Source organism: Nicotiana tomentosiformis, chromosome 1 (genome assembly GCF_000390325.3).
Source record: "Nicotiana tomentosiformis chromosome 1, ASM39032v3, whole genome shotgun sequence".
Classification (NCBI taxonomy): Eukaryota; Viridiplantae; Streptophyta; class Magnoliopsida; order Solanales; family Solanaceae; genus Nicotiana; species Nicotiana tomentosiformis.
The window spans coordinates 105,854,908-105,876,366 of NC_090812.1; the positions used below are offsets into that span (position 1 = coordinate 105,854,908).

Sequence of the window (21,459 nt, forward strand, 5' to 3'; positions counted from 1 at the left end):
TTACACTGCATACCAAGAACCCAAATGACGGGAAACTAGGCCCCAATTGAGAAGGTCCATACAGAGTCACCGGTATAACCAGGAAAGGCTCATATAATCTCGAGTCAGGGAACAATGTACAACTACCCAACAACTAGAATGTGGCACACTTAAAGCGGTACTACTGCTAAGGTACGAACATAATTTCCTTTCTAGTTTATTATACTTTGAACTAACCCGTGCAGGTATTCGGTCGAGGTCAAATCTGAGGTTTAGGTCAAAAAGCACGTGCTGCACTCTTTTTCTCTTGAACCGGTTTTTTTCCAAAGTGGGTATTACGGCAAGGTTTTTAACTAGGCAACAGTAAAATGTGCTACCCTAGTTTTGAATACTAGCCTGAGGCCGGGATTGCGGATCACCCATATTGGACCAATAGTATTCGAGCCCTCACAAGTTCAGTCTCGAATACTAGGGTGCCCATAACACCCTAAGTCAAGATCCTGAGTTCGGAAACTTAGAAGTCATTTTTTATTTGATATTGAAAGCCAAGGCTTGAATATTAAAATTAATTGTAAAGGTCAAACGCTCAAACAAACCGTGCCCGTGAAGCTCATTCTTTCCATGGCAGAAAGATTTTGTACCTTCGATTATGTACTCTACATTCAAAGTAATAAAAGAAGTTTGCCTTCTATATTTCATCATTTCATATTTGCACCAGCGATATTATCATTAAGTTACTTAGAGTAAATAGTGGGTTCAAAACCCTAAGGCCGACGGGCCTCCCCGAACTGGGGCCTGCTATCCGACAATAATATCAGACAATTTGGGCTACTAAATCCCGGAGGCAGTGAGCCTACTAGGTAGGGCCCAAACATGAAAGGCTTTGGTCAACATGAACAGCTCGGAGATGTCCGAGTCTGTACATAGAAAGTAAGGTCCTTACACATGGTTAAGTCTTATGAAAGAATACTTTAGACCCGGCCATAACAAGAGCCACCTTCGGCAAAGGATAATCGTGTCCGGTTGAAATATTCAAGTATTTTAAAGACTTCATTTTTATCAGATATTCCGAAGTCAAAGCAACTCAGAGTTGTTACTTAAACCAGGCCTCATTTGGGCTCTGGGGGAACGAACACTCTAAGTTATGTCAAATTCTATGCTAAGGCATTCATGGCATATTTTAATCAAAAAGTTGTAAGCAAACGCTGAAAAGTAAAGGACACAATATAGACGACGGAAATTTTTATATATATATCAAAAGTATTTACAGAGACGCTATGAAGCGGCCCCAAAATAAATAAATAAATGTACAAGGGAAAATAAAAAATGAACTAAGGCATTGTCCGCCTAGTATTCGCCGGAGCCCGACTCGCTACCTAAACCCTTGGGCTCGTATATATCTTTGGCCACGGGCTCGTATATCTCTTTGGTCTCGGCCTCGAGACACTTCGCCTCTTTGATCTTAGCCGCTAGATTGAATCCCCGGGCATGAATCTCCTCGAGGGTCTCCCTCCTGGATAGCCACTTCACATACTCGGCCTTTGTTATTATACAGGCTTCGCCCACCTCTACATCGTTCTTACAGTAGGCCAGCATATCCTGAACCTTGGAGGACTTGTTTGAATCCGCCTCCAACTTGGACTTCAATACGATGTTCTCCTAAACGAGGGCATCCCGTTCCGAGATGGCCGAGTCTAGTTGTGCTTGGATCTCATCGTTCAGCCGAGACCATTTTTCGATTTTATCCTTCATCACCCGAAGCTGGTCCTTGGTCGATGCCAAATCCTCTTTGATGGAATCCTTTTTCTAGGCCAGGAGATCCATCTTGCTCCTTAACCCCTCAACCGAGGCCTTGACCTCGTTCATTTCGACCCTGAGCTGGTCGATCAGGTATTTCTTCTCTTGGACCTGTGAGGTTGTGGCATTAACAGTTGCACTTAGCCTCTCGTTATTAATCTCAAACACCCTTACATTATCAACCAGCACGACATGCTCCCGTTTCACCGACGAGACTTCCTTTTGAGCTTTTTCCAGCTTGGCTTGGAGGACAGGGAGATCCTTGAGGGCCTCATCTTTTTTCTCACTAAGATCTTTGTACTTGTCCTTTTGCTGGACCTGATCCTTGTGCTCGAATTCAAGATGACCCACCTCTATTCGAGACCGAAGGAAGTTCTCATGATGGAGCACCGAGGCCTGAGGAACAAAAGTGATGAAATCATTAAAATATGCTAAGGCCAATTGAAACCTTTAAGGGATATAAGGAAAGGGAAACATACCTTGTTCAGCGCGTGTTGTGACTCATTGAAAAGGCTCGGCGCATCCACTTCGTTCATCTTTGCTTGGTCCTCTTCGGTCACCATGCAACGAAGGTAGCTAACTACTCCAACCTGTCCGGACCGCACCCTGGTATTCGCCGAGATTGTAAACATGACTGTTCTTTTACGGTCAAGATCCACGCTCGGGGCAGGGAATTACTTAACCAGCTTTGGGCTCAAGCTCGGCCCACCCGACGCTAGCAACATGTCCTTTTTCGGGATCTACAGGTGGCCTCATTTGTGGCACGGGATGCCTCGGTCGACTTTTCTTTAATGGCCTGGGCCTCGTCAAATAGAGACTCCGTGTGAGACAGTGACTCCGGAATGTAAATGACGTCGGCGGCTTCTCTCAGAGCCGAAGTAGCTTCTAGAGAGGCCGTAGCCACAGGATTTCCCTCGATCTCCTGAGCTGAAGAGGATTCGGCCTAACAGTCACTTCCCTCTAATTTCGCTCGCTCTTCTGCAGCGCTGGCCAGCTCATGAGCGACAAACTCCATGTCATCATCTTCAGGGTATTCCCTGAGCCGATAAAGGGAATCAGGGTCCAGTACCTTGCCCGAGTACTCTTTTTGTTGCTCTTTTGGACCTTGACCATGACTCTCTTTTTCTTGGGCTCGGTGTCCGCATCCAGGGAGCGAGAAGACACCCTCTTTCTTCTCTTCTTCTCCTCCTTCCTCACAGTGACCTCGGCGGTAGGCTGTCCCAAAGCGGAGGGTTTTATAGATGGGGACAGGGCCTCGTCCTCGTCCACTGCCCGAAGCTAGGTGGTCTTGGGAAAACCTATAGAAAGAAGAAATGGACTTAGTCAATACGACAATAGAACAAAAGGGAAATCCAATCGGGGGAGGAAGGACATTCACCATGGGGGACTGCATTGGGGACACGGGCGACCGCTGCACAATGGGAAAACCGAGCAATGAGAAAGAAGAATAAAATCAAAGAACTATTTAACTACTTAAGAGGAGATTAACTTAAGTTTTGAGTTCCACTTTTGGGGAACGACAAGAAATCGGAGGGAATGAGATCCTCGGTCTTTACCCGAACGAATCTCCCCTACCAGCCTCGGTCCCTATCTTCGTCGCTGCTCGAGAAGGGAGCCTTCTTTGCCCGTCGGGCAAGCTTAATTAACCCCTATCGTAAGAATCAGGGATCGTAGATGTGGAGAAAGTGGTCGATAGTTAACCGGGGCTCCTCCGTGTTAATAACAAAGTGATGGAGGAGAATCACGATCCTCCAAAAAGATGAATGGATCTGCCCGAGGCAAACCTCGTACCTTTTACAAAAGTCGAGGACCAACGGGTCCACCAGACCAAGCGTGAATGGGTATTTATAAATGCTTAAGTACCCCTCCACGTGAGTTGTAATGTCCTCGTCAGGACCGGAGATGACTATTTCTTTTCCCTCTCACTTGCAGTCCTCCAGGACCGTCGGAAGCGTGTCTTCGGTGATGGAACAGATATACCTCCACACCTCCTCACCGTAATCCCCTTATTTGGAGGCCTTCTCGACCTTAAAATCGTTGTCTATGGAACAACCTCCGAGAATAAAGTCCTTAAAGGGAGGTTCTGGGGCTGCTGCTGGCAGGGTCGCTTTGATGTCAGTGGTCGGGGTGGCAGTTGAAGAAATATAAATTTGAGGCACGAATTTTGAGTTTTTTGCCATTGATATCTTGGAATATGAAGGTTTGAAGGCGGATATGAAGGTTTGAAGGTGGGTATGAAGATTTGAAGGTCAAACTTGAAGATTCAAAGATGAAATATGAAGATTTGAAGATTGGAGATGAAGAAATGAAGGTGTGAAGAACAATGTATGAAGATTTGAAGGAATTATGAGCAAGTGAAAAATTCGGGGGTAACTTAAGAATGTTCGAAATCAGAAAGTAAAAAAGTGAAAAAATAACTGAAGCTTTTATAGGAGGGAGGTAATTAATGCGTGACGCTTTGCATTCAATGATGGTCAATCGGTGGCTAACACGTGTCCGAAGTCAGAACGACGCAACTGATGAGATGCTTCACTGACTCGTCGACCCAATTGTAGCGTACAGAGGAAGGAACCGGGGTCAATTAATTACTTCTCGCCGTTTCGATAAGTCTGCTCTTCTAAAAATGAGGGGACTATATGTGTACGGGTAAAATCGGGGATAAAGTTATCCCCGATTTCCAGGTAAAGAAACGAGAGGGAAGCACGATCTGGCATGACCTTGAGTAAAGCCGAGGGGTTCCACGTCTTAGAGCCCGGGAAGGACGAATGGTACACCCGGGACCGGATACGGCTGAGCATCGGGTTCGAGCAGAGTGAAGGGTCGAGATTAAGGGAAAAAACAGCTACGCGCGATAAGCGGGGATCCGTAATATTCACCCTCAACTGGATGTTACAATACAAATCCCACCCGATATTAACTGCAGATAAATATTTACTGGAAGGAGAAGATTTTTTACCTTATTTAGACTTGTACTAAGATTGAAACTACCATACTATATTTTATTTTAAAACCACTATTGACACGCATATCAAATCAATAAAAATTATTTTTGTTCTCTAACTACTGTTCATAGTGTTCTTCAGCTGCTTATTTACCTAGTTGTAATCGAGCCCGTCTCGAGGGCTCGACCGGGGTCAATTTTCAGCATTCATTCAAAAATTAGGCTTAATTGTCCATCACGTTTGGTTTGATCATTTTGTTTATCTTTACTTTAATTATTTTCTGTTCATAGATCATTCATTTTAAATTGAATCGCGTATTCTTTAAACCGCGTATAAATTTAATTATTACTTCTTTTAAGGATAAACAATAATAACAATAACAAAAAATTTAGTGTAGTCCCACAAATAAAATCTGAAGAAGGTAATGTATACGGAGATCTTACCCCTATCTCGTGGAGATAGAGATACAATAAATTATGATTACATTATCTTAAACTAAAGTTTTTTAAAAAAAATCTCACACTTATCAAGAGATTTAAAACCAGCTTGTAGGCAGTACTCATTCTTCTTGTTTCTGACAAAGTAATGGCTTGAAATTGATAAAAATAAGTCAAAATGCAATGATAGTACTTGGTTTGCATGCAACGGAGAGATATGGGACGGTTGCCTTGGGTCAATGGTGATTGCTTTCTCAATCACTACGTACTTTCTCTGCTCCCGGGTAATTACTCCCTCCCTTTCAATATATATGAATTCATTTGACTGAGTACGAAATTTAAGAAAAGAGAGAAACTTTTAAATTGTGGTGTAAAATAAGATATATATATTTTGCATGGCTATAAATCATTACATAAAGGTAACTATTTCTAAATAAAGAAAATAATCATTCTTTTTTATACGGACTAAAAAAAAAAGTAGGTTAACATAAATTGAAATAGAAGGATTACCTAATTTCCTGGTGCATTAATGTTATTGAGACAAGTGACAACTTATGCAGACCAAATATTGCTAGCTACCCGTTTTCTAAATTTAGAATGAGCTAAAGCTTGTTTTTCCTATAATAGTAGCATTTAGCTGCAATGCAATTACACATAGACCCCACTTAGAGCTGTATTATTGTATTCCAGTGCTTGGTTTCAGCTAAGTTTATAATTGTATATGGAGTTTAACTTATCAATCTATATTCTACTAATTGTCGTTAAAAAATTATCGTTCCCCTATTTTATTTTTTAAAAACTGATTTACATTGGACAAAATTATAATTTAAGTTAATTTTTTTATATTTAGGACTTTTAAATCAACTAAATTTTGGGTATTAAATCTTTATTTATTGAACTAGGTAAGAAATATTAATATTTATGACTTTAAAATTGACTAAGATCTTACCTTATTTAAATCAAATAATCCGCTTATAGCATTTTTCCTTTTATTATACGTCGGCATACAAATTAGGCACGTACATGCGTAATTTGATAAAGCAATTCAAGGTTTTATTCAATGTACACGTTATTTCTCCTAAAATAAATATTTAAACTATTATATATACGTTAATTTATATAATTATTTTCTTGAAAATATACTTTTTCCATTAAAGTGTAGTCCATGTTTTGACTACCTATAATTTTAGTTTTGACCATCTAAAAGTTATGCGTACAATGAAAATTTTAAAGATTAAATTTTAAAATAATGCAACAGAAAAAGATTAAAAAAATGATGAAAAATATAAATATACAGCTCACTATAGCTAAAAAAAAGTAAAATACTGATAACTTAATCATTTATACATATCTATTTATGTTATTATAAAAGTATAAACTTTTTTATCTTTTAAAAAGAAATTTCATATTGGATAATATTAGATTATTTTTTAATATTTAGAATTCATAAGATATTCATATAACCTCTAAGGACTTTCATGTGACAAGATTTTATCCTTTATTGATCTAGCTAAATGAAATCTAAAAATATATTTTTAGAAAGTTATACTTTTTTATTTTTATTTTATATCTCAAACACATCATTTAATACTACTTATATGATTTTTAAAAATTATTTATTCATTGACATAGGGAACATGTGCAAAGCGCGTATACTAACATTAGTATTTTTTCAATAGTATAAAAGCAATTATACTATCAAGTTACTCAAAATATTTACAAAACCCTCGGTAAAAGTGAAATAAAAAATTTAGATCATTCCGAATTGCTAATAGTTTCATATAATTTGAAATCCGTTATTTATGACTAACAATTTGAACAATTGTATAATTACTTACTCAAGGTCATCTCTTTCAACATTATGAAAGTCAATTTAGATCTGCCAACCCTAGACAGAAACACTGATTAAGGACAATGGAAAAAGATCATTACTGTAGTGGTCCTATGGAAATGCTTAAAAGCTGGCTAATAAGAACGAAAGGGGAGAAACATAAACCCTCCAATCCAGGATATTGATTTTGACATTTTTCTAAAACTTGAACTAAGAATCTTTAAGAAGTTTTATTCGATGTTTTCTAGATATAGCTGTTTGAAAAGGAGGCATATAATACAACTAGAACATCATTTAACAAATTGGTTCTAGTTTGTGAGCACTATTAACTGTAACATGAAGTTTCACCGCATATTCTGAAGCGTAAAAAAAACAAAAATTATAGTAAAAGCTATTGAATGAAGCTTTGACTGCATGTTAAAATGTATTCTTACGCTTTTTTTGAATTTAGAAAAAATGCAAATTATGATATTTTTTATTTAAATTTAGAGCATTTAAACTTTAACTTAGAAAGTGAATCAGTTAATCTAATTCGATTTAACTGTAAAACTTGAACGAATTGGCATTAAACAAGTGAAAAATGTTGAGGTTTTTGTTATTTAAGATGAAATAGTTTTAAAATGAGGGTGAACGGGAAATGGAGGGAAAATGAAATTTTTGAGTAAAATTTTAAGTTTCCCCTCCTTGACAATGAGACATTGTCTCATATTGAAGAGGAAAAGATTTTTGGTGGGTATATATATAATTGCTCTTCTTGTAGCTCTTAAAGAGTTAAGAAGAAAGCAAGCCTCGCGCCGTCGTCGTCGCTCGCTTGCTCGGCTCGGCTTCGGCTACGGCTTCGGCTTCGACCAAATTTATTTGTTAATAGTAAATATTAACGTAAGATTATCCGCATTTGTAACGGATATTTTTCAATCCGTGTATTGACCACCAGCTGCAATAACAGCCGCCTAATGCTCTTCCCACCATGGCCAAGTGCTTGCTCCACAAACAAGCTAGTGCATGCTCCACCATGGAGGATGGAGGGTCGTTCATCTTCAAAGTTGGCGGTTATATATATGTGCAGCAGCTGTTGAAGAAAGACACGAACGAAGAACGAAAACAACACAAAAACTGAAAACGAAAACGCTCAACTTTGGCTATACATTGCACTCCTTCCTCTCAGCATTTCCATACGATTTTTTGAGTTTCTACTCCTTTGTTCTGCATTGTTTTAACTTCAAACAAAGCAACTGTAAGTGTGATTTGCTACCGAACTTTGTGTTCGCTGAAATACTGGGATTTGAAGTACCGCTACACCAGTGTGTGATTTGTTCTATCCTGGGAGGAAATAATTCATTACCTTGGGTACTAGGAGGGGATTAAATTCCTTAAGAAAACACTGTGAATTCAGTGGGCTCGAATTAATTACTGTTTCATTACGATAACTTATATTTTGCAGAATTATTATTTACAAATACAACAATATTGGCGGGACTAACAATCTTAAGGAATTTAATATTTATTTCTGTATTTGTGTTATTCTTATTATTCTGCAAACTAAAACCTTTGTGGTTTTGTGTACTCCCATTTTGGAGAGTAAAGCCTTCGTGGCGTTTTGTTGGAGATTAAAATCTACGTGATTTTTACTCTAGTTTGAAAATATTTATTAAACATTTGTTTGTGTCATTCTTTTACAGAAAAAATGACGACTGAAAGCGAAAACCAAGTTGTTCCGACGGTGACTGCCAACGCATCGACAAGCCGAACACCGGCGTTGGCACCGGCAGAAAAACCCAAAAAAAATTTCGGCATTGATTTCAAGCGCTGGCAGCAGAAGATGTTCTTCTACTTAACTACGTTATGTCTACAGAAGTTCATCAAGGAAGATGTTCCTGATCTGCCAGATAAAACTCCAGAGAATGAACGCTTTATCGTGATTAAAACATGGAAGCATTCTGATTTTTTATGCAAGAATTATATTCTTAGCGGACTGGATGATAATCTGTATAATGTATACAGTGGCGTGGAGACGTCAAAAGAATTGTGGAATGCGCTTGAAAAGAAATATAAAACTGAAAATGTCGGGATGAAGAAATTCGCTGCCACAAAAATTTTGGACTACAAAATGGTAGATAGCAAGTCTGTTATTACCCAAGTCCAGGAATTATAAGTGATTATTCATGATCTACTTGCTGAAGGTCTTGTCATCAATGAAGCATTCCAAGTAGCAGCAATGATTGAGAAGTTGCTTCCGTTGTGGAAGGACTTCAAAAATTATTTGAAACACAAACGAAAGGAAATGTCCCTTGAAGATCTCATTGTTCGGTTGAGAATCGAAGAGGATAATAAAGCTGCTGAAAGGAGAGGCCGTGGAAATTCAACAATAATTGGAGCAAATATTGTTGAAGATAACAAAAAGAGGAAGAAGGCTTCTAGTCCGAAATACAACCCAAGTAAGAAGCGGTTCAGTGGAAACTGCTACAACTGTGGGAAAATGGGACACAAATCTACGGAGTGTCGTGCTCCGAAGAAAGACAAGAAAAGGGGTCAAGCAAACATGGTAATAAAGCATGATGATGTTGATAACTTGTGTGCCATGCTTTCTGAATGTAACTTGGTGGGAAATCCTAAACTATGGTGGTTTGATTCAGGAGCCACTCGTCATGTTTGTGTAGTTAGAGAAGCTTTTGCTACTTATGCTCCTGCTGGACCCGGAGAGACAGTTTATATGGGAAATGCTTCAACAGCAAAAGTTGAAGGATATGGGAAGATATTTCTGAAAATGACTTCTGGCAAGGTCATGACTTTGAACAATGTCCTTCATGTTCCCGAAATGAGAAAGAATTTAGTCTCTACTGGACTTCTTGTTAAGCACGATTTTAAGTGCGTTTTTGTGTCCGACAAGGTTGTCATAAGTAAGAATGAAATATTTGTAGGAAAAGGTTACCTCATCGAGGGCCTTTTCAATCTGAATGTAATGGTTGTAGAAAACAATAATAATATTTCAGCTTCTTCTTACTTACTTGAGTCAAATGATTTATGGCACGTACGTTTGGGTCATGTCAATTATAAAACCTTGCGGAAAATGATTAACTTGGAAGTACTGCCTAAGTTTGAATGCGAAAAATCAAAATGTCAAACATGTGTGGAATCTAAGTATGTTAAACATCCTTATAAGTCAGTTGAAAGGAATTCAAATCCTTTAGACTTAATTCACACAGATATTTGTGACATGAAGTCAATACCATCTCGCGGTGGAAAGAAGTATTTCATAACTTTTATTGACGATGGTACTCGATATTGCTATGTTTACTTACTGAATAGTAAAGATGAAGCAATAGACGCATTCAGGCAATACAAAAATGAAGTTGAAACGCAACTTAACAAGAAAGTAAAAATGATAAGAAGAGATAGGGGTGGTGAATTTGAATCTCTTTTTGAAGAAATATATTTAGAATATGGAATTATTCATCAAACAACAACCCCTTACACGCCCCAATCTAATGGGATTGCGGAAAGAAAGAATCGCATATTAAAGGAGATGATGAACGCGTTGTTGATAAGTTCTGGTTTGCCATAGAACTTGTGGGGAAGCCATTCTTACGGCTAATCGAATATTAAATCGAGTGCCCCATAGCAAAACACAATCCATTCCATATGAAAAATGGAAAGGAAGGAAGCCCAACTTGAATTATTTTAAAGTGTGGGGGTGTTTGACAAAAGTACAAGTTCCTAAACCCAAAAGGGTAAAGATAGGTCCGAAAATCGTTGATTGTGTTTTCATAGGATATGCGACAAATAGTAAAGCATATCGATTTCTGGTTCATAAATCAGAAAATCCCGACATTTATAATAATACGGTTATAGAATCAGATAATGCTGAGTTCTTTGAAAATATATATCCGTATAAAAAAGAATGTGAGTCGTTTGGTGAAGGATCTAAACGACCTCGGGAAGAAACAAAGGAAAGTATATGTAATCAGGAGGATCCAAGATGTAGTAAACGTCAAAAAACGTCTACTTCATTTGGACCAGATTTTGTGACTTTCTTATTGGAGAATGAGCCTCAAACATTTAAAGAAGCTATGACTTCTTCGGAATCATTGTTTTGGAAAGAGGTAGTCAATAGTGAAATAGAATCAATATTGAACAACCATACATGGGAATTGGTTGATCTTCCTCCTGGAAATAAACCTTTGGGTTCTAAATGGATTTTTAAGAGAAAAATCAAAGATGATGGCACTATTGATAAATTCAAGGCAAGACTCGTAGTCAAAGGGTATAGACAACGAGAAGGTCTAGACTACTTTGATACATACTCTCCAGTTATAAGAATTACGTCCATACGGATGTTAGTAGCATTAGCTGCAGTGTATGGTCTTGAAATTCATGAAATGGATGTTAAGACGGCCTTCTTAAATGGAGAGTTAGAGGAAAAAATTTACATGGAACAACCTGAAGGGTTTGTGATTCCAGGTAAAGAAAAGAAAGTATGTAGACTTGTTAAGTCTCTTTACGGACTAAAACAAGCACCCAAATAATGGCATGCGAAATTTGACCAAACAATGTTGTCAAATGGTTTTAAGATAAATGAATGTGATAAATGTGTGTACATTAAAAATGTTCCAAATCACATAGTCATTGTTTGCCTATATGTGGATGATATGCTGATAATGAGTAATGACATTGCCAACATAAATGCTACTAAGCGTATGCTCAATAGCAAGTTTGATATGAAAGACTTGGGAGTTGCTGATTTAATTCTGGGAATTAAGATCCATAAGACTCCTCAAGGTCTGGCATTGTCACAATCTCATTATATTAAGACAGTACTTGAAAAATTCAAGCACTTGGGCTTTAAAGTTGCAAAGACTCCAATTGACGTGAATCTTGCATTAGCAAAGAATAAAGGCCAAAGCATATCACAATTGGATTATGCTCGTGTGTTGGGATGCTTAATGTATATCATGAATTGTACACGACCAGATATAGCTTGTGCTATAAGTAAACTGAGTCGATATACGAGCAATCCAGGCCAATCTCATTGGATGGCAATGAAACGAGTTTTGGGATATTTAGAACATACCCAGAACTTTGAATTGCACTACAGTAATTTCCCTGCGGTGATTGAGGGATACTGTGATGCAAATTGGATCACCGGTTCAACTGATTCTAAGTCCACGAGTGGATATGTATTCACTATTGGTGGAGGAGCGGTATCTTGGAAGTCGTCCAAACAAACATGTATTGCCCGCTCTACAATGGAGGCTGAATTCATAGCCTTAGATAAAGCCGGTGAAGAAGCTGAATGGCTCCGGAATTTCTTGGAAGACATTCCATTTTGGCCCAAACCGTTGGCACCAATATGCATACATTGTGATAGTCAAGCGGCAATTGGAAGGGCTGGGAGCGTTATGTATAACGGTAAATCTCGTCATATACGACGAAGACATAAAACCGTTAGGCAATTACTCTCTAGAGGAATTATCACGATTGACTATGTAAAGTCAAGTGATAATGTATCGGATCCACTTACAAAAGGCCTAACTAGAGAGGTAGTTGAGAAATCATCAAGGGGAATAGGGCTATGGCCGAGAACAAGTCATTGTGGCGGTAACTCTACCTAGAAGACTGGAGATCCCAAGATCTAGGTTCAAGGAGATCAAACAAAGTCATTAATGACGGTTCAACATTGTCAAATAAAATTTTAGTTCGTTTTCGTGATGAGACAATGTTCAGTACCAAGGATAAAGCATTAAGGCTTTTTAATGATTTCTAAATTTGATACGGGGTATATCAAATAGTGTATCTACAGGATGACACATTTAGGAATCACCTATGTAAGTGTGAAGTGTTAGCCGCTTCAAGGAGAACTTTGTAAGGCCAGTTCTCTATGCACTTATGAAACCAGGCGGTGTTCATAGCTGAAACGAACACAACAATGAGAACCAAAGACGGTTAAGGGTTGATTGTATGACTTATGGTTGTCTAGGTATACACCAAAGATCGATGGTTCAAAGATATCAAATCTACCGATTGACCGAGTATATCCGACATAAGTTTACTACGGAAAGTTCAAAGGGAAACCTACTTATCCAGATGCGATTAATCCTTGCTTGTAAATCACACAGTTTTTCCATGCATACTTCCGTTATATAGCCATTCCCCATTCATGTGGGGGGTTGTTGAGGTTTTTGTTATTTAAGATGAAATAGTCTTAAAATGAGGGTGAATGGGAAATGGAGGGAAAATGAAATTTTTGAATAAAATTTTAAGTTTCCCTCTCTTGACAATGAGACATTGTCCCATATTGGAAGAGGAAAAGATTTTTGGTGGGTATATATATAATTGCTCTTCTTGTAGCTCTTAAAGAGTTAAGAAGAAAGCAAGCCTCGCGCCATCGTCGTCGTCGCTCGCTCGGCTCGGCTTCGGCTATGGCTACGGCTACGGCTACGGCTTCGGCTTCGGCTTCAGATTTGGATTCGGATTTGGATTTGGATTTGGTCAAATGATCGATTGATTGATTAATTTTTTGGACCAAATTTATTTGTTAATAGTAAATATTAACGTAAGATTATCCGTATTTGTAACGGATATTTTCCAATCCGTGTATTGACCACCACCATGGCCAAGTGCTTGCTCCACAAACAAGCTAGTGCATGCTCCACCATGGAGGATGGAGGGTCGTTCATCTTCAAAGCTGGCTGCTATATATATGTGTAGCAGCTGTTGAAGAAAGACACGAACGAAGAACGAAAACAACACAAAAACTGAAAACGAAAACGCTCAACTTTGGCTATACATTGCACTCCTTCCTCTCAGCATTTCCATACGATTTTTTGAGTTTCTACTCCTTTGTTCTACATTGTTTTAACTTCAAACAAAGCAACTGTAAGTGTGATTTCCTACCGAACTTTGTGTTCGCTGAAACACTGGGGTTTGAAGTACCGCTATACCAGTGTGTGATTTGTTCTATCCTGGGAGGAAATAATCCATTACCTTGGGTACTAGGAGGGGATTAAATTCCTTAAGGAAATACTGTGAATTCAATGGGCTCGAATTAATTACTGTTTCATTACGATAACTTATATTTTGCAGAATTATTATTTATAAATACAGCAATATTGGCGGGACTAACAAAAAATGTCAAACAAAATGCGACTGAGTTACTACTTTTATTCTAATCATGTGAAATTAATCCAAAATATGCATGTTAAATTTAGAAGGTGAGGCCATATGCCATCATGAGATCATATTATCTTTTCACATTATTAACCAAAACAAATAAGACTGTACTCAATAGGAGCAGTCAAGAGACAGCAAGCTATATGTATGTATGGGTTTAGTGCTCAGGTTTTAACTACTGAGCCCATCAATTTGTTTGAGTTATAGGTGTATAATTCAATATTTTCAACCATTTGAGTGAGTTTTGTACAAAATAAATCTAGGTATAAGCTCCTGAAGGGCGTAAACCTAGTCAAAGATTACACGATATGGACGTCTCAGACAGTTGGAAACTATAGGTAGTTTTTAGGAGGGAACATATTTAAGTTGGCAAATATTGTTACAATAATTCACTCGCTCTTCTTCATAAGTCAAATCCCTGTCCAATTGGACTGAGTTGAAATCTAACACATGGGACAGATCACCGTGATACTTCCGGAGCATGGATATATGGAACACCAGACGGACTGCTGATAAACTAGGTGGCAATGCCAGTTTATAGGCCACCTCACCCACTCTCTCAAGAATCTCAAAAGGTCTGATATACCTATGGCTCAACTTTCCCTTCTTTTCGAACCTCATCACACCCTTCATGGGTGAAACTCGGAGCAATATCCTCTCTCCAACCATGAATGCAACATCACGAACTCTACGGTCGGTATAACTCTTCTGCCTAGACTGAGTTATGTGAAGTCGATCCTGAATAATCCAGACCTTTTCCAAGGTATCCTGAACCAAATCGGTACCCAACAACTGAGCCTCTCCGGCTCAAACCATTCGACTGGCGAACGACACCGCCTCCCGTATAATGCCTCATAGGGAGGTATCTGAATACTCGACTGGTAGTTGTTGTTGTAGACAGACTCCGCAAGCAGCAAGAACTGGTCCCAAGAACCCTCAAAATCTATAATGCAAACATGAAGCATATCCTCCAATATCTGAATAGTGCGCTCGGACTGCCCGTCCGTCTGGGGATGAAATATTGTACTCAACTCAACCCGTGTGCCTAACTCACGATGTACGTCCCTCTAGAAGTGCAAGGTGAACTGTGTACCCCGATCAGAAATGATGTACATGGGAATATCGTGAAGACGTACGATCTCGCAGATGTAGATCTCAGCTAACCGCTCTGAAGAATAGGTAACTGCCACTAGAATGAAATGTGCCAACTTGGTCAACCTGTCCACAATGACCCAAATCGCGTCAAACGTCTTCTGAGTCTATGTGAGCCCAACAACAAAATCCATGGTAATACGCTCCCACTTCCATTCAGGAATCTCCAGCCTCTGAAGCAAACCACCAGGCCTCTAATGTTCGTACTTTACTTGCTGACAATTCAGACACCTAGCTACATATGCAACTATATCCTTCTTCATTCTCCTCCACCAATAATGCTGCCGCAATTCCTGATACATCTTGGCGGCAACCGAATAAATAGAATATGGGAACTGTGGGCCTCCTGAAGAATCAACTCACAAAGCCCATCCATAATGGGCACACAAATTCGACCCTGCATCCGTAATACCCCATCATCCCCAACAGTGACCTGCTTGGCACCACTATGCCACAGGGTGTCCTTCAGGACAAGCAAATGGGGGTCGTCATACTGACACTCTCTGATGCGTTCATACAAGGAAGACCGAGAGACCGTGCAAGCCAGAACACGACTGGGCTCCGAAACATCTAACCTCACAAACTGATTGGCCAAAGCCTAAACATCTGATGCTAGCGGCCTCTCACCAACTGGAATATACGCAAGGCTACCCATACTCACCGCCTTTCTACTCAAGGCATCAGCCACTACATTGGCCTTCCCAGGATGATACAAAATGGTGATATCATAGTCTTCAACAGCTCCAACCACTTCCTCTGCCTCAAGTTGAGATCCTTCTGCTTGAACAAATACTGTAGACTCCGATGATCCATGAATACCTCACACGACACACCATAAAGATAGTGCCTCCAAATCTTCAGTGCATGAACAATGGCTGCCAACTCTAAGTCATAAATAGGGTAATTCTTCTCATGAACCTTCAACTGCCACGATGACTATGCAATCACCCTGCCATCCTGCATCAATACTGCACTGAGCCTAATACGAGGTGCATCACAATACACAGTGTAGGACATTGAACCTCTGGGCAACACCAACACTGGTGCCGTAGTTAAATCAGTCATGAGCTTCTGAAAGCTCAACTCACACTCATCCAACCACCTGAACAGAGCACCCTTCTAGGTCAATTTAGTAAATGGGGCTGTTATGGATGAAAACCCCTCCACGAACCGGCGATAATAACCTGCCAAACCTAGCAAACTCTGGATCTCTGTAGCTGAAGTAGGTCTAGGTCAGTTCTGAACTGCCTCAATCTTCTTAGGATCTACTTTTATGCCCTCTGCCGACACAACTTGCCTCAAAAAGGCGACTGAGTCTAATCAAACTCACACTTTGAAAACTTGGCATATAACTGACTATCCCTCAAAGTCTAAAGTACAATCCGAAGGTGATGCTCATGCTCCTCTCAACTGTGGGAGTAGATCAAGATATCATCAATAAATACGATCACAAAAGAATCCAAATAGGGCTTGATCACCCAATTCATCAAATCTATAAATGTTGCCGGGGCATTTGTCAACACAAATGACATCACTAGGAACTCATAATGCCCATACCGAGTCCATAAAACCGTCTTAGGGATATCCGACGTCCTAATCCTTAACTAATGGTAGCCAGACCTCAAATCAATCTTCGAAAACACCTTGGCACCCTGAAGCTGATAAAATAAGTCATCAATCTTCGGCAACAGATACTTGTTCTCGATAGTGACCTTGTTCAACTATCGATAGTCTATACACATCCTCATCGATCCATCTTTCTTCTTCACAAACAACACAGGCGCAGCCCAGGGCGAGACACTAGGTCTAATGAATCCTGTATCAAGCAAGTCTTGCAATTGCTCCTTCAATTCCTTCAACTCCGGCGGGGCCATACGGTATGGTGGAATAGAAATGGGCTGAGTGCCTGAAGCCAAATCAATATAGAAGTCAATATCTCAGTTGGGTGGCATCTCCGACAAATCTGCAGGAAACACCTCTGGAAACTCGCGCACAACAGGTACTGAATCCATGAAGGAACCTCCGCATTCGAATCACGAACATAGGCCAAAGATACTAGACATCCCTTCCCGACTATATATCGAGCCTTCACATAGGAAATAACCCTGCTGGTAGAATGGCCAGAAGCCCTTCGCCACCCTAATCGAGGCAACCCTGACAGGCCTAAGATCACCGTCTTGGTGTGACAATCCAATATAGTATGATAAGGTGACAGCCAATCCATGCCCAAAATAACATCAAAGTCTACCATATCTAGAAGTAGATGATCTATGCTAGTCTCATGACTCCCTATAGTAATCACACACAAGTGATAGGCACGATATACAATAATAGAATTTCCCACAAGTGTCGACACATACACAGGAGCACTCAAAGAATCACAAGGCAAAACTAGATATTAAGCAAAATAGGATGACACATAGGAATAAGTAGAGCCCAGATCAAATAGAACTGAAGCCTTTATATCGAAAACTGGAACAATACCTGTGATAACGTCGTTAGATAACCCGACCTCAGCTCTAGCTAGGAAAGCATAAAATCGGGGCTGGGCCAAAGCACTCTGACCTACATCTCTAGGACGGCCTCTAGCTGGCTAGCCTCCACCTCTAACGGCCTTACCTCCAAATTTGGCTGCCTAGCCCCTGCCTCTAGCTGGATGAGTGGGCGGTGGAGCAACCAGTGCTTAGATCATGGTACGAGAACTCTGTCGTGGTATGCCGCTCAACAATCTCGGACAGAACCTCCTTATATGACCAGTACCTCCACACTTAAAACACCCATCCTGCTGCTGTTGTTGCTGAAGCTGAAGCTGACTCGAACGAGCCGGATAACCATGGTGATAGCTATGAATCGGAGGCGCACTGATAGGAGCTGATTGTGCACTGTAGGCTAGCTGCCTAGAATGAGATACATAAGGACCACGACTCACCGAAACACTGTGAGATGCCTGAAGCGCTGACTGAAATGGTTTGGGAGGATGGCCTCTACCTAAAGTACCCCTGCCTTCAGATGAGACACCACTAAAACTACCGGAATAACGAGGCCTCTTATCAGACACCGACCCCCTCTTCTGACTATGAACCATCTCGATCCATCTAGCAATATCTATGGCTCTCTGATAAGTAACATCATCTCTGGTCTCCTTGGCCATCTGTAGCTTGATAGTGAAAGTTAGCCCATCAATGAATCTCCTCACTCTCTCCCTCTCAGTAGGAAGAAAGATAATGGCATGGCGAGCTAGGTCCACAAATCGAGTCTCGTACTTGGTAATAGTCATACTACCCTACTAAAGATGCTCAAACTGACTACGGTAATCCTCTCTTAGAGTGACAGGAATGAACTTCTCTAGAAATAGTTGTGAAAACTGATCCCAGGTAAGTTCAGGCGAATCAACTGGTCTAGTCAATAGATAATCTCTCCACCATCTCTTAACATAACCAGTTATCTGAAATTCTACAAAGTCGACCTCATTGGTCTCAACTATATTCATGTTGCACAACAGCTCGTGGCATCACTCTAGATAATCCTGTGGGTCCTCAGAAGGTGCACCACTGAAACGAACAGGAAAGAGCTTGGTAAACTTAGCTAACCTCAACAAGGTCTCCGAAGACATAGGGGGCCTATCATCGGCCTGTGCCGCAACTACCGACTGAACCACCTCAATTGGCTAGGCTGCCGGAGTCTGATATTGGGGAGCTGCCTACTCGGGGGTGTGAGTAGCGAGAGTATGTGCTCCTCTCCCAGTCCCAAAGACGGTTGGTGCCACCGGGAATGCACCGATATAGGCCACACACTCCATAAGGCCCACCAAACGGACTAGAGCACCCTGAAGCACTAGAGTAGCTATGAACCCCTCCGGGACTTGAGATGGTCCGACAACTACGGTTTGAGATAGGACCTCCTCCTCAAGATCTACATGAGGCTCCATTGCGGGTGCTACTGCTCGATCTCTAGGCTGGGCTCTACCTCTGCCATGATAGAATAAAATCGCACGATAGAGAAGGAAAGAAGTGAAATTTGTCCTAAACTTCATAGCCTCTGAAAGATAAGTACAGACGTCTCTGTATCGATCCTCCAGACTCTACTAAGCCTGCTCAGGACTTGTGAGACCTAGGCAACCTAGTGCTCTGATACCAACTTGTCATAACCCGGAATTCCCACCCACGGGATCTTGATGGTGCCTAACATTTCACTTTCTAGGAAAGCCAACGTTAGAAATTATTTTTGGCCATTTTAACAATTCAAATTAAATGATAACCAAGAAACTGAATAAACTGAAATAGAGTGAGTAAACCAAAATAGAAACGATATCTAGATACAATCCCAGAACTGATGTCACAAGTACACGAGTACCTAGAGTACTACAAATAATAGTCTGAATAAAAGTATAACTATATGAAATGAAATAAACAGCTAGAGTAATGTAGAAGGGGAATGTAGTATGTAGTATGAGTACAACCGACCCTATGTACTTTGTAAGTGCCGAGCCTAACTTTGACGAAGCAGTGACGAGGCTAAGGCGGGTCACTTACAATAACTTGCACGCAATATATTAATAATAATAGAAAGGAAAATAGGAAATGACAACAAAACAGTTAACTAATGAAACAAACTCAATCCTCGAAATTAGTGAACCCAGAAATATCAGTCCTCAAAATCGCATATGAAAATATTGAAAGCTAACACAATACAACAATGAGGACAACACACACAATCTGTTGCTGCGCACAACCCGATCCCACCGTACAAACACAATCCTCCCTTATTTCACCATATCAATATCAAGAATAACATATAAAATCCGTTGCGGCGCACAACCCGATCCTACCATATAATCAGAAACAATATCATAATCCTCCTTTATTTCACCATATCAATATCGAAATCACATTTAAATCTGTTGCGGAGCGCAATCCGATCCTACCATATCAATATCAAATCCTCCCTTGTTCCACCATATCACAACTGTTGTGGCGTGCAACCCGATCCATAAAAAAATTCAACAAATGTAATCAATCCAACAACTCAATTCACAAGAATCTCTACAATTTAAGAATATGAAAGTAAAGAAATAAAGAGCCCAATACCAAATCAAGGAATGCTACAATCAAGACAAAGCAACAAGACAAGCCAAATATATGATAGTTAAAGTGTACAAGTAAGACAATTAAGGCAAGTAGCAATTAATCAGAATCATAGAAGAAATGAACATTTCATTACAAGAGTAATTAATGACAAGTAACAAGTTACGGCATAGAAATCAATTAAAGCATGTAACAGTTAAGACTTGGAATAAGATAATTAATGAAATATGGGAAAGCATGAAAACAATTATTTTGACGGTGTATATACACTCGTCACCTCGCATATATGCCGTTACATACATAATTCACATAACATATAGCTCAAGGGTTCCTAATTTCCTCAAATCAAGGTTAGACCCAACACTTACCTCACTCCGCAATCAAATCAAAGCTCAATCGGGGCCTTTCCTCTAAAATTCGCCTCCAAACCAATCGAATCTAACCAAAATCGACTTAATATTATCAAACAATGCTACAAAAATCAATTACAATACATAAAGTTAAGATCTTTATACTTTTTTAAAAAGTCAACAAAAGTCAACCACGGGTGCTCTTGGTCAAAACCCGAGATTCAGACCAAAACTCAATTATCTATTCACCCCCGAGCCCGATTATGTGATTAGTTTCGAAATTCGACCTCAATTTGAGGTCTAAATTTTAATTTTATAAAAATCCCCAATTCTACCCAAATCCCTAATTTATACCATGAAAATCCTAGATTTAATGTTGAAAACACATGGAAAGTAATGGGTAATTGAAAAGGAATAGATTAAAGTTGCTTACCAATATTTTTGCGAAGAAAGTTGATGACATCCACAACACACCTCAATAAAAGATATGGTACAGTCGTATGCAATATAAATTACTTAACCATGAGTCGGGGTCAAATCCACAAGGACTTATAATGGGTGTTAGGAATATATACTTGAAGAAAGGAAATGGATTAACTAAATTTGCACATCCACAAAAAGTCTTGATTTCTACTTCTACTATTACTCTAACAATTGTATGCTAAGTAAAAGAAATTAGAAATGAATGATTATTTTTGGTATTTTTTCAAATAGTTTAAA

At 39.6% G+C, this 21,459-nt stretch overlaps 1 protein-coding gene across 1 annotated transcript; it reads right to left on the reverse strand.

Moving 5' to 3' along the window:
• Positions 1-2,719: 2,719 nt before the first annotated feature.
• On the reverse strand, positions 2,720-18,582 carry LOC138908257 (uncharacterized). The gene is made up of 2 exons (XM_070198913.1): positions 18,047-18,582; positions 2,720-3,074 (listed from the first exon to the last, which is right to left on the reverse strand). The coding sequence occupies exons 1-2, from the start codon at positions 18,580-18,582 to the stop codon at positions 2,720-2,722; spliced, it is 891 nt and encodes a 296-aa protein (XP_070055014.1).
• Between the last annotated feature and the right edge of the window lie 2,877 nt (positions 18,583-21,459).

What these genes read in the sequence shown, in the direction of transcription:
- LOC138908257 (XM_070198913.1), bottom strand. Translation starts at nt 18,582, where the DNA reads ATGACTATTACCAAGTACGAGACTCGATTTGTGGACCTAGCTCGCCAT. An exon ending in GGTACTGGTCATATAAGGAG is followed by an intron (nt 3,075 to 18,046) that starts GTTCTGTCCGAG and finishes TTCTTTCTATAG; the next exon opens with GTTTTCCCAAGACCACCTAG.